A 14,743-nucleotide genomic window follows, 5' to 3' on the forward strand; every position below is an offset into this window, starting at 1 on the left:
AAACAATGGTTCATTAAAACATATCCAAATACTTGAAAATAATTTGTAAAAATGATCAGAAATACACTCAGCGGACACTTTATTCGGTACAGAAATGGAACCCAGTGCTGCCATATGATTGGCTGATTAGATATTTTCATTAATGAAGTGTACCTAATAAAGTGGCCACTAAGTATATAACTACATTTAATCATAGCACATAATTACACCAATATTTAAAATCTGGTTGTTGTTAATCTAATTTTTTGTAACACTGTTGATTTAACTTTATATTATATCATGTTTGATGTGCAAAATATACTATAATTATTTTTTAAAAATATGGGGCACAATCGAGAGCATCCTGACTGGCTGCATCACTGCCTGGTTTGGGAACTGTACTTCCCTCAAGCGCAGGACCCTGCAGAGAGTGGTGTGGACAGCCCAGCGCACCTGTAGATGTGAACTGCCCACTATTCAGGACATTTACAGAGACAGGAGTGTAAAAAAGATCATTGGGGACCCGAGTCACCCCAACCACAAACTGTTCCAGCTGTTACCATCCAGGAAACGGTACCACAGCATAAAACCCAGGACCAACAATCCCCGGGGCAGATTCATCCACCAGGCCATTAGACTGATTAATTCACGCTGAGACAATTGTATTTCTATGCTATATTGACTGCCCTGTGGTACATATTACTTATTACAAATTACTAAAAATTGCACATTGCACATTTGGACGGAAACATAATGTAAAGATGTTTAATCCTCATGTATGTAAAGGATGTAAGTAATAAAGTCAATTCAATTCAATGTTACATGTGTGTAGGGTGGTAGGGGTGGAGATACATCTCTATGTAAGGAGATGTAAGGAGTTCTTTCACTCCGCTAGGCTGAAGGTGTAGCATCTGCTTAGTCATGTGAAGCCACAGGAACAGGTGGTGGATGGTCCTACGAGCAGCTGGTGCATTTCACAAGTCCTGGTTATGAGACCACTGACACCAGGCAGACAATCTCTGAAGAGTACGGCAGCGTAGTGGTTAGCACAACACTTTACAGTACAGGTGACCCAGTTTCAGTTCCTGCTGCTGCCTATAAGGAGTTTGTACGTTCTCACTATGACTGTGTGGGTTTCCTCTGGGTGCTCCAGCTTCCTCCCACAGACCAAAGTTGTACCAGTTGGAGGTTAATTGGTCATTGTAAATTGTCCCATGAATAGGGTCTGATTAAATTGGGGGATTAATGGACAGTGTGGCTCAAAGGGCCAGAAGGGCCTATTCTGTGTGGTATCTCAATAAAAATATTTTTAGAAAGTATTGATAATGACTTGTAAAGATACTGCCCAGAGGCAATGGCAAACCATTTCTGCAGAGAAATTTGCCAGTAACAATGATGGACAAGACCAGTATCACCACGTCATACAACAAGGCATACAACGTTGATGGCGATGACGCATGCGTACCACACCATCACTACAGAATCAATCTAGTACTTTAGGCAAATCAGTGAATTTGAGTGGTTGCAATTACTCAGAGTTTAAGATATAGAAAGGTTAGGAGTGAGTGCATAAAAATGTGGCAGATGGAATGAGAAGTGTAGGAAACAGAGCAAATAAGGTGCTTGAGGAGTATAAAAAGCGCAAAAAAATACTTAAGAAAGAAATCAGGAGGGCTAAAAGAAGATATGAGGTTGCTTTGGCAGTCAAGGTGAAGGATAATCCAAAGAGCTTCTACAGGTGTATTAAAAGCAAAAGGATAGTAAGGGACAAAACTGGTCCTCTTGAAGATCAGAGTGGTCGGCTATGTATGGAACCAAAAGAAATGGGGGAGATCTTAGATTTTTTTTTTGCGTCTGTATTTACTAAGGAAACTGGCATGGAGTCAATGAAAATAAGGCAAACAAGTAGTGAGGTCATAGAACCTATACCGATTGAGGAGGAGGAGGTGTTTGCTATCTTGAGGCAAATCAGAGTAGGTAAATCCCCAGGACCTGACAGGGTGTTCCCTTGGACCTTGAAGGAGACTAGTGTTGAAATTGCAGGGGCCTTGACAGATATATTTAAAATGTCGGTATCTACAGGTGAGGTGCCGGAGGATTGGAGGATAGCTCATGTTGTTACATTATTTAAAAAAAGGCTCTAAAAATAATCCGGGAAATTATAGGCCGGTAAGTTTGACGTCGGTAGTAGGTAAATTATTGGAAGGAGTACTGAGAGATAGGATCTACAAGAATATGGATAGATAGGGACTTATTAGGGAGAGTCAACATGGCTTTGTGCATGGTAGGTCGTGTTTAACCAATCTATTAGAGTTTTTCGAGGAGGTTACCAGGAAAGTGGATGAAGGGAAGGCAGTGGATATTGTCTACATGGACTTCAGTAAGACCTTTGACGAGGTCCTGCATGGGAGGAAGATTCAGTCGCTAGGTATACATGGAAAGGTAGTAAATTGGATTAGGCTCAATGGAAGAAGCCAGAGAGTGGTAGTGGAGGATTGCTTCTCTGAGTAGAGGCCTGTGACTAGTGGTGTGCCACAGGGATCAGTGCTGGGTCCATTGTTATTTGTCATCTATATCAATGATCTAAATGACAATGTGGTAAACTGGATCAGCAAATTCGCTGATGATACAAAGATTGGACGTGTAGTGGACAGTGAGGAAGGTTTTTAAAGCTTGCAGATGGATTTGGACCAGCTGGAAAAATGAGCTGAGAAATGGCACCCAGACAAGGGTGAGGTATTGCACTTTGGAAGGACAAACCAAGGTAGAACATACAAGGTAAATGGTAGGGCACTGAGGAGTGCAGTAGAACAGAGGGAGCTGGGAATACAGATACAAAATTCCCTAAAAGTGGCGTCACAGGTAGATAGGGTTGTAAAGAGAGCTTTTGGTACATTGGCCTTTATAAATCAAAGTATTGAGTATAAGGGTTGGAATGTTATGGTGAGGTTGTATAAGGCATTGGTGAGGCCAAATTTGGAGTATTGTGTACAGTTTTGGTCACCAAATTACAGGAAGGATATTATTAAGGTTGAAAGAGTGCAGAGAAGGTTTACAAGGATGTTTCCGGGACTTGAGAAACTGAGTTACAGAGAAAGATTGAATAGGTTAGAACTTTATTCCCTGGAGTGTAGAAGAATGAGGGGAGATTTGATAGAGGTATATAAAATTATGATGGGTATTGATAGAGTGAATGCAAGCAGGCTTTTTCCACTGAGGCTAGGGGAGAAAAAAACCAGAGGACATAGGTTAAGAGTGAAGGGGGAAAAGTTTAAAGGGAACATGGGGAGGGTGCTTCTTCACACAGAGAGTAGTGGGAGTGTGGAATGAGCTGCCAGATGAAGTGGTAAATGCGGGCTCACTTTTAACATTTACGAAAAACTTGGACAGGTACATGGGTGAGAGGTGTATGGAGGGTTTAGTCCAGGTGCAGGTCAGTGGAACCAGGCAGAAAAATGATTTGGACAGCTAAGAAGGGCCAAAAGGCTTGTTTCAGTGCTGTAATGTTCTATGGTTCTATGGAATATAAAGGGAGAAATGTGAGGTTATCCACTTTGGTAGATAAGTTAAAAGTTAGCTGATAGTTTATACGGAGCAACTAGGGGGCTGTAGAGTGGGAACTGAGTGAAACATTGAAGATTACAAATACAGCAAGTAAATAAAGTAAATACATAGATTGTCTACTCCTACCACTCATCACCACTCTCCAGGAAGTTCTCTTAATGTTTTAAAAGGCTTATTTAACCCATTTTTGTCATAATGTTTCTTCAATGCTCATGGCAAACTGCAATTTGAAATTTCACAAGCGTAACTTAGGAATGTCTTTTAAATGGCGTTAATTCATAGTTTTCCAACTACGCTAAAAAAAGCGCATTATGTTTCTAGACTGCTTTTAACAATTCTTTTACACTCACTGAGTGCTCTATGGCAATAAAAGTACATTTGACGAATAGTCATTTTTGTAACGCAGGAATTCAAGAGGTCCTGCAGATGGCAGTATGATAGTGACTAGATGATAAATTTCATTGATATTGATAAGGATACATTCTTGTATGCTCCCTAGATAATTTGCCTGCTTTTCTTTAAAACATGAGTTTTTACAGTCAGCTCAGGGAACAGCTGGGAACTTGTACAGTAAACAGCAGAACCCTTAGGGGCATGGATATACACAAGGGGATCTTGGGGCACAAATAAATAGCTTCCCGAAAGTGGCAACATGTGGATAGATTGGCAAAGAAGGCACATGGAATGCTTGCCTTCATTTGTCGGGGCATCCAGGATAATAGTTGAGAAGTCATACTGCAGCTGATTAAAACCTTTTAAGTATTGCATGCAGTTCTGGAAGGATGTGGAGACTTTGGAGAGGATGCAGAAGAGGTTCACAAGGATATTGCCTGGAATCGAATGTAATGGCTACAGGGAGAGGTTGGGCAAATTTGGATTGCCTTCCCTGCAGTGCTGAAGGCTGAGGGATGACCTGATAGAAATAAATAATATTATGAAGTTATGGGAAATTATGAAATTATGAAGTTATGTTTTCCCCCCCAAGGTGGAGATGTCAAGTTCAAAGGGGATATAGGTTTAAGGTGAGAGAGGGAAAATTTAAAGAAGAAATGCAAGGCATGTTTGGTTTCTCCCATACAGAGAGTGACAGCTGCCAGGGCCGATGATAGAAGCAGATACAATAGCGACATTTATGAAGCATTTAGACAGACACATAAACAGGCAGGCAATAGAGGGATTTAGATCAATGTAGAGGCAGATAGGATGAATTTAGATTGGCATCATGATGCAGCAGTGGTTCTTCCTGGTTGTGCTGTTTTCTTCTACGTTCTTTGCTCAGTTTAATATTTCATGTGAACAAGTCCCTCTTATGGGAACTTAAGTTATGAACTTATTTAGAGTTATTTTAATTTATTAAGCACAAGAATCTGTAGTGAGAGTTGAACCTCTAACCTGATTCAGAAGTGAGATCACAACAAGCTTAGACAGAGATAAAACAATGCCTGATTGTTGTTGCTTGTAGTCTGCATAAGGACTACCCTTTAACCGCAGCAGTAATCCCCCTGCATTCACTCTCAAAGCTACAGGAATTAGATACTCATAATGGCTGAGAACTGAAGCCAGATAGATTTGTTCAGTAACAATTCTGGTTCCAACTGACAACCGTCTATCTAGTGCATAATGAATAAATGTGGAATCCTTTAACACTCACAGATGTTAGGAGAGATTATAAATAGTACTTGAGAAAAACACCTGCGATGTTTTTGTTCAATGATTCAACTGTTTCAGACTGAACAAACAAAAAGTGACTAAATAAATGAGCATCTCTAAGCCAAACCCATTGTTTCACCTGCTTTTCTTACACTTCTAGTAATTTAACATGAGCACCAAGATCAATACTGTCCAGAAGTTAAGCTGTTGGATGAGCATCCAGAGACCTAGGTCATGTACCAGAGATATGAAATTGAAATTACAAAGCAGTTATTAATAATGACAACTGTAAGCTGTCAGAGTATTATCTTAAGTCATGCTTCACGGAAAGAAATCTGTCAGTCCTGCCTGTACGTGACTCTAGGTTGACCAATATGGTTGACTTCAGACTGCAGAACAAAATAAAATGGGCAAAAAATATCATTGTTGCCAAAGATATCCACAGTGCTTAAGAAGCTTAAGAGGAAGATATTTTATAACATCTAAGCGAGCAACTGAACCCACTGGATCTGGGCTCCATGGCTTCCCGATAACTTCCAACACCCAGTAAATAGACGACAGGAGAAAGGAGGAATGCAAAGACAGTGGTAGCAGCCTCTGATAAGCTTCTGTTGATTGTACAGTGTTGATACAGTACATGAGCTTTGGAATGGGTTCATTGCTTTCCTCAAATGCTTGACATCAGAAGGACTGGAGGGCACTGCAGATGCAGAAAACAAATGATGTCATTTCCAAGGTTTGTTTTGTCTTATTCTTAACTTGGGTGGTATGAGTTGTTCCCCTTTACCGAGGAGTTAGTTCTATTAAATTACTTTCATAATGATTGAAGACATTGTGGTGACCTTTAATGGGCAATTAAGCAAAGAACTCATATTTTAATGACAAAAGGCGATGAAGACAGAAGCAGCAAATGAATAATCAGCTTTCCTGTATATTAGTTTTTTCAGTCAGCTAAGGATTTGGTCCTAGCTAGCTAATCTCAGATGATGCATCGAGTATCAAAATTCAATGAAGACTTTCACACAGCAACCAGTGCAAAAAGGATATGTGATAACACTATAGCTATTGTCTTAAGTGCTGTCTATCACAATGAAACACAGTTGCAGGGTCTTTTCAACGACCATTCCACTGTCTCTATAGATGCCACCTTACACACTGAGATCCTCCGGAAATTTGTTTTTCTTTGCTTCGTTAAGTTAGACTACCTTTTGAGAGAGGGAGATATACAATGATGATTCCAAAGGTAAGGGTACGGAAATGGGTTTCCCAAATCACTGTGCTTCTTGTGGAATTCAGATGGCTAAGGAGTTACTTAACTGAAATTTCCAAGATATTTGGCTGCACTGTTGGAGTGGACGAAGATATTTCCGCTGGTTGTGGCAGGATGTGACACAGGGAAAGGTTGAAAAATTGGAGCCAGATTACTGAAGTTAGGAAATGCTTGCACAAGCAGTAACCATCTGGAACTTTCTGCTAAAAAAGACATCTGATGAAAATCTGGAACTTCCCCTGCAAAAGACATCTTATGTTTTGTTTTTTTTTAAACTTAAATCTGAAATCACAGCATTTTTTTTAATTAGCAAAGGTATTGAGGGAATTTCAGCTCGGTCATAGAATATGGATATTGAAATAATTTCAGCTAGGTCACAGGATATGGATATTGAGGATCGTGATTCAGAGTAGCAGTGTTTACCAAATTAGCAAAATTACAAAACATTAGATCTTAAACTGACCCAGAATTCAAGGCACTTTCTAAGTTGCTCAAATATTTTAAATTCCTCATTTAAATTATTAGTTCTTCCTGCTCTGCCCAGCCTGAATCCTTGATTCCTTCTGTTGCTCCATTCCGCGAAAACTTTAAGCCCTCAGTTAATTGTGCAGGGAATGTTGCTGCAAATTGTACCACCTAATAGAGTGGCCACTAGGTGTATATTTGTGGTCTTCTGCTGCTGTAGCCCATCCACTTCAAGGTTCGACATGTTGTGCATTCAGAGATGCTCTTCTGCACACCATTGTTGCAATGTGTGCTTCTCTGAGTTACCGTCAGCTTGAACCAGTCTGGCCATTCTCCTCTGACCTCTCTCCTTAATAAGGCATTTTTGCCCACAGAACAGTCGTTCACTGGATGTTTTTTTTTCCTGCCATTCCCTGTAAACGCTAAAGACTGTTGTGAGTGACAATTCCAGGGGATCAGCAGTTTCTGAGATACTCAAACCATCCCATCTGGCACCAATAATCATTCCGCAGTCAAAGTCACTTAGATCACATTCCTTCCCCATTCTGATGTTTGACCTGAGCAACAATGGACCCTCTTGACCATGTCTGCATGCTTTTATGTTTTGAACTGCTGCCACATGATTGGCTGATTAGATATTTGAATTAATGAGCAGGTGTAGAGGTGTACCTAATAAAGTGGCCGCTGAGAGTATATCGCAGGGTTACACCGCACCTGATTCGCAGTTACACCAATTAAGAATTAAAGTAGGACCCTCAAGTATGCATGTGAATCATTTCACTATGAATACAAGATCACTTGAAAATTCAACTGAATGAAGCTGTTCTGTTCAGGAACATTTCCAAAGTATTTAATTTCTGGGATATTATTTTGGAAATCTGTGTACATCTTATCAGGCCTACCTTTGATTGTTTTGATCTGTTGAATTCGATTATTTTAATTTATTTTTCAAACTCTATTAGTACTGACATTGGAAAAACAAAATGGCCTCAACCGTGGAAGGCTTAGATGTTTAATCCTGCGCATTGTTGTTATTAAAATGTTTATTATTATTTTTCAAATGTGATGCAACAAAATGTAAAGTGAGGAAGGGAATCCAGAATATTGGGAATGTTCTAGACAGGAATCATAAGAGAAGCACGGAGAAATGAGACTTTTACTCGAATGATTAATACATGATGAGTTGGCATACAGGGAGGAGATAGGCTGGTGGATTAGCGCAAACACAACATCTTGAGTCTCAACGTGGACAAGACCAAAGAGAATGAATGTGGGCTTCAGGAAGGTGCAGGCTGACCACTCCCTACTGAACATCAATGACTCCTCAGTGATGAGAGTCAGCAGCACCAAATTTCTTGGAGTGTACATCACAGATGACCTCACTTGGTCCCTCTTCAGTTAAGAAAGCACAGCAGCAGCTTTAGTTCCAATGAAGATTGAGGCAAGCGAGGCTCCCCACCCCCATCTCTAACCACATTTTACCAGAGCACCATCGAGAGTGTCCTGACAATTTGTATCATGGTCTAGTATGGGAGCTGTATGGGCATCTGACTGCAAGACCCTGTAATGGATTGTGAGGACTGCTGAGAGAATCATTGGGATCTCTCTAACCCCCTATCCAGGACATAGATCAGAAATGCTGCATTCACAGAGCTCTCCGCATTGTCAAGGACCCCTCCCATCTGTCCCACAATCTTTCTCACCTCCTACCGTCAGGCAGAAGGCATCACAGTTGTGTTAAAGAGTGGGTAACAGCTTCTTCCCCCAGACAGTGAGATTTCTGAACACTCCACCACCCAGTACACATTATTTATGTCAACGCCAGTAGCATTATATGTATTGTTGTATATTTAACTATATGTCATATATGCACTTTTTGTCAACTTGTACATCTACAGTATTTTATTATAATCTGTTAATATTATTATGTTAATACTATTGCAATACTATCTGCTGCTCCTCTGTGAGGTATTTCATTTTAGCAGTCTTCTGTAAAACCAGTGTGTCCTGCTGATAGGATGCTTTGGTTTCAGCTAAAGATAAGGGGCCATGTTGTTCAACTTAGGAATGTTGTGTCAAGCAAGTAGGATGGAGGGATCGGCAGAAGGTTCCAGAGAGAGCTGGGCTGATAGGCATTTGTGATTGTCAGTGGTGGGGTCCATGGTCTTTTGACGGGAGATGCGGAGAAGATGTCTATAGGGTTTGATCCAACAGGAAGTTGCAATTGCAAGGACGGCTTTGCAAGATGAAAGAGTCCAAGATGGGAAGTTCTACTGGTGATTGGTGATGAGAATTTAGCGCTGTGAGAAGCGGTTATAGCCAGCTTTAGGAAGAGATGAGCTCCAATGGTCATGTGCACGTTTAGATGGGGCCTTTTATTTGTTTTCTTTCTTTTTTTCTCTTAATAACTGTTTGATAAAGCTGAAATTGGTAAATATGCTTCCTTTATAATTTTACGCTGGTGCATGATTTGTCATTTCATAGTGATTGGTAATTCTGTATGGTCAGTATTTACACAGCATTCACTCAGTTCGAGGTTCCTTACTTTGGAATTCCCAATGTTCCTGTTTGGTTGAACCCCAACTCATACCGACGCTAGGCATATGTTGTTTATGGAAAGTGGCCTTCTCACCGCTGAGTCACGTGGCTGTTAGCGAAGTTAGCTAATGAGCCGAGTTTGTAAACACAACCTGCTGCGAGGCTGACATTATTTTATGGACTGTATGTGATATATGTACTGTGTTTTGCACCTTGATCCCTGGGGTACATCATTTCATTTAGCTGCATACATGTGCAGTGTTGAATAGCAATAAACTTGAACTTGAACATGGATTCAGTCAATGCAAAGGAAAACAAATGCTTCCTTTGGGCCAGTTTGAAGTCTTTTATAATGTTATCCCAAGTTATGCTGATGCTGTCTGTCTGACTGCTATCTTCCCATTTTGACTATAAAAATTAACTTTGACAAGCACCTAGATAAAATTTCAAGGTTATAAGGAAAATACAGTTTTTAATATGCTCTTGGTGATTAGTGACTCTCAGGTAATGATGTTGTAATATAGATTTTAGGGAGTGTTTTTATTTTTAAGCCAGGTTTGTATTGTTAAATTGACTACTACACTTCATATGCATAGATGTGGTTAAACAAAGTGCTTGTGAAGAGTACATTGAATGGGTTCTGTCCAGTCCTTGATATTTATGACGAGCTATGATTGAAGCAGTGAAGTGGTTCTTCTCATGGTAAACTGTACTTGTCGTGTAACTGAATCATTGTTGTGTGGGGAATGTTACAGAACCAATTAGAGACAACAACCAACCTTAATCCTTTAAATTGATAATAGAACTGAAGTGAGTGGTCAACGTCAGCGCAGGATAACACGCTTGTTTACTGCCTGAAGCATAAAGCAACTGAGTAAAACAAGCCAGAGATTCACTAGTTCAATCACTATGAACAGGGCAGGCACCATCTGAACAAGCAGCAGAGAACATTTATACTAATACAGTCCATTGACACCTGATATATGTGGGTGCCATACCATCAGGATCAGGTTCAATTGTGATTAATTCTGCAGTTAAACAGCCAACTAACTCTGACCAATCAGACAGTAAGATTAAATAATGCCTACAGAGCCGCATAAATAAAGAGGAGAGAAGAAACACTGAACTGAAGATTAGTGTGCTTTCCCACTTTAAACAGTAGTTTTGTTTTCTAAAAGCTGGATTCACTTGCCATATCCCTGTGGAGCACAATAGAAGCATTCTTTCAGAAGGGGAGTGAAGTATAGGATGTTATTCAGACAGAGTGGAAGGGATCTTGTGTAGAATGTGGACTTGTTTCAATAGTTAAGATTCTCTGGTTTGAGAACTCGCACATTCACTGAACCATATTGGATCGATTGTGAAAATGTGGGAAGTGCATATAGGGCATGATGAGTCAATAGGGCCTCCTACCCACGGAGGGCTCACTCTTTCCACGCGGGCTTTCAAGTGCACTTGACAGGCCCGGCTCACAGCTCCCTCAGTACAAGTTGCCCAGCGTGTACACTGACTGACATGACATTGTCGCCCCTGCTCCATGCACACGCAACACTAATCTCTGCTGCTATTCGCGGGTGGCGTCACCAGCATATAACTCACCTTTTCTAATTGGCTGCCTGTTCGAGAATGTCAGAGGCGTAACCAGAAACTTGCTTTCGGCCATGGGTGCCCAGTGGTGAAGAATTTTAACCGTCCAAAGGCCTGGCCGCAGAGGCAAGTTCAACGGAGGCTTGTAATGAGTGAACTCGGCACTTGAATCAACCTGAATATCATAGGTTGCTGCAATAACATTAATCGGATCAATCCAGACCACAGTGACTGTAGTGTTGGGGCCTTTGCCCCATTTCTGCATGCCAATAGGCTCATCCATGGGTCCAATGAGCCCTCCGTAGTTGCGGAAAATTCTTTCCTTAGCATCCCACTCTGTGCCAATCTGAAAGCAAAGAAATAAATTCCAACTTTAAAGAATTGCCCGCAAATTGTACAGGATAAACATCTAAGAAAGAAGACCACAGATCTCAGGAATATCTTGTTATTTGAGAAAACAGGACAGCATGCTTAGAGATCAGAGCTTGGTAAACCTATTTTTTACAGCTTCAATAACCCAAATTTAGTCCTAATTTCTGATTGCGTCAGTGTGGTGTTTGGACATTCGCCCTGACATCACCATACATTTCCATATTCAAGTGGATTTAGGAATTATGGAATTGAAAATGTCACCAGATTTAGGCCATACAACAGTTGTTCTGTGTACCAAATCCAGCATGGGGATGAGCTATGTCCAATTTGTAAAGACTTTGGACCATGTTCATCAACCTTCAGGTAGTTACCCAGTGTTGTGTCCTTTGCACTTGTTAACGGAAAGTCCACCAGCTGCTCAAGCACCCCCTGCATGGATTTCCTCTTTTCTGTAAAACAGTAAAAGTCCGTGCAGAGCTGGGAGGAGCAGTGCTACAGAACCCCTCCCACTGCCTGACCACTGCTCCTAACAACATATACCTTCAGACAGAGGTCCCAGCTGTGCTGAGAAAGTGTACCTGCGGAGATCAAAAGACATAGGTAGGTTGTACATTTTGGGTTGGGAGAATCAAAGAGGCTGAAGGACAAGCGCCGAATCAGCCATTAACGTTCAGGTAGCTACTGCTTCTGCAGTGCTAAATCTAAAACCCAAAACAGGCCACAGTGAAAACTTACCAACAAGTAAGCTGCTTACAGTTTATTCTGATTTCTGCCATTTTCAGAATTTCAAAATTTTACCTCAGACGTATCAAACTAGTTTCTCTCTAAAGCTCAACAATATTACCATCACCAAGATGGCCTCTATCAACTTCCTAGGATACACATTGAACAGGACCTTGATAAAGTATCCACAGATCTCATAGAAACATGTCAGAGGCTGGTGTCCTATGGAAGATGATTTGCCTTATGACTCCCTGTCAACAGCATGGTCCAAGACTGCAGCATTGATGAAATATTCTTCACTTGCCCAGATAAGTGAAGCTTGAGATTGTCCAAGAGAAAGTAAACATTGTGACCATCTACCCTGAAAAGTTCATCCTCCTCAATTGGAGCAGAGTGTCTCACCTACTGTAGTTGCCTAGGAGACACCTCCAAAGGGCAGTAGATACACAGGAAATGCCACCACCTGCCAAGTTCCTCTCCGAAGACAACTATTTTGACCACCCAACATGTCACTTCTCCTTCACCATCACTGCTGCTCAGTGTTGGTATCCCACATCCAACTTCACACAACAGCACTTTCATTTAGACTTCTCAGGGGTTTGGCTGGGTAGATGCTTAGGGATGTTTTCCCTCATGGAAGTATCTAGAGAGGATAGAATCATAATAAAGATTCTCCATTTAAGCCAGGGATAGGCAGTAATCTCTTAAGAGGGTGTGACTCTTTGAAATCTTCTGCCTCAGAGTTGTGGAGACTGAGCCAATGAATATATTCAAGGCTAAGATAGTTAGAGATTTGGATCATAGAGTAACCAAAGCTTTTGGGGTCCAGGTATATTGAGGCCAAAATCAACTCTTTCTTGATCCTATTGAGGGGTTGAGTGGGCTTAATGGGTTACATACCTTACAACTTAACTGTAAAAAGGCAATCATGACCTTCTAATGGCAGCTGGTTTGGGCAATAAGTGGTGGACCTGGCTATGAAACACTAAATATGTAAATTTCAATTGATTACCATTGTGAAAGGGCCTGAACTACAAGCTTGGATTATATTTCCAGAATTAGATCACTAAGCTAACCTCCAGGTTGTTTATGTAGGCTATGCACCAGCCCTGCCCTTAATTGTGACCCTCTTGCACTGATTGCAGCTTGTTGCACAGTGAAGAAAATCATCTTTGGTCAGCTCTTCTCTTGAGCTCACAGCTGTAATGGTAGAAGAGAAGGTCCAGCTTAGAAAAATAGAGGGCTATGGGTAACCCTAAGTAATTTCTAAAGTAAGGACATGTTCGGCACATCTTTGTGGGCCAAAGGGCCTGTATTGTGCTGTAGGTTTTCTATGTTTCTACGTTCTATGATGTCTTTTTTACGGCAACATGTGAAGATTGGAAAGAGCACCAGAAATTTTTTGCCTGTGTGAACACACCGACGGTGATTCTCAGAATCGAATGAGAGAAGCCTCTCTTGCTGGTACTTGCAACGAACTTCATTTTCAGTTCTCTAATGGATCATGTGTTCCATAATCACAGGCCTTTTGTAACAATAAATGGGACTGCCTTATACCTAAGTGCCTTTTGTAAGGATTGCCAAGTCTGAAGCCTCACTGGGCTGCCTTCTTTCACCTGCTGTCATTGATGCAGCTGTTTCAATAGAGAATCCCTGACATAAGACATAAAGGAACCGCTTTTCTCTTGAAAGGTTCCACTTGTCCTGAGTAAACTTAACAACTGACTTTCTTTGCCTTGGAGACCTGCCAGAGAGACAGCTCTATAGCATCTAGTCTTGCAACTTCTGTTAAATTTATAAACAAGTCTTTTTGACCGCTCCCAAGCCTCTCTGAGGGAGCTCTTCTGACTTTGTTTGTGACCTCCCATCCCTATATGAGTTTTTGCTGCTGCTGCTCTTCCTCAGGAGCTCTCCCTGGTAGCTCTAATTCTGACCCTGGAGTACTATTATCTGCTTCTGTTCCTCCTACACAGTCTGTTAATGCTAGCTTTAGGATGTCCCCTTTTGTTTGATCTGATGAGGAATATTCCATGGGTCATTGTTTGAAACCTGGCTTAGGGGCACTCTTTCTCCTACTCAGGCACTCCTGCTTTGGAAAATAAAACTCGCCTCATTTCTCAATCCAAACACTTGTTCAGTGATTTAGCACTGAGTGAAGTGGCGAGAGGGAGGAGTTTTAAACGAGATTTGAGGAGAATGTTTTTACACAGATGGCAGTTTACACCTTGAACCTGCTGCCAGAGGAGGTGACAGAATCAGATACAATCACTATGTTTATGAGACATCTAGACAGGCACTTGTATGGGCAAAGCGTAGCACGGGTCTAATGCAGGAAAGTGGAATTAGCGTAGATAGGCTACAGGGTCGCCATGGATGGGGGCGGGGAGCTGAAACACCTATTTCTATGCTGTATGATGATGAATAACCATTGCTTCTGCTGGAAGTTATGAGATTTGCACAATTTGGTTTGCTGTACATCAGAAGAAGAATCCGAGTCAGGTTTAGTTTATCGCTGATTTGCTTTGCGAACTTTGTTGTTTCGTGGCAGCAGTACCTATAATATACTGTAAATTACAACACAGAGTACATAAAAAG

At 41.2% G+C, this 14,743-nt stretch overlaps 1 protein-coding gene across 1 annotated transcript in view; it reads right to left on the reverse strand.

Moving 5' to 3' along the window:
* xylt1 (xylosyltransferase I) overlaps window positions 1-14,743 on the reverse strand; it is a 284,213-nt gene that overhangs the window by 4,181 nt on the left and 265,289 nt on the right. Inside the window, exon 10 of the mRNA XM_072268810.1 lies at window positions 11,066-11,399. Coding sequence (XP_072124911.1) covers window positions 11,066-11,399 — 334 coding nt within the window. The remainder of the gene's footprint in view (window positions 1-11,065; window positions 11,400-14,743) is intronic.

This window comes from Mobula birostris, chromosome 9 (assembly GCF_030028105.1).
Source record: "Mobula birostris isolate sMobBir1 chromosome 9, sMobBir1.hap1, whole genome shotgun sequence".
In the NCBI taxonomy this organism is placed as follows: domain Eukaryota; kingdom Metazoa; phylum Chordata; class Chondrichthyes; order Myliobatiformes; family Myliobatidae; genus Mobula; species Mobula birostris.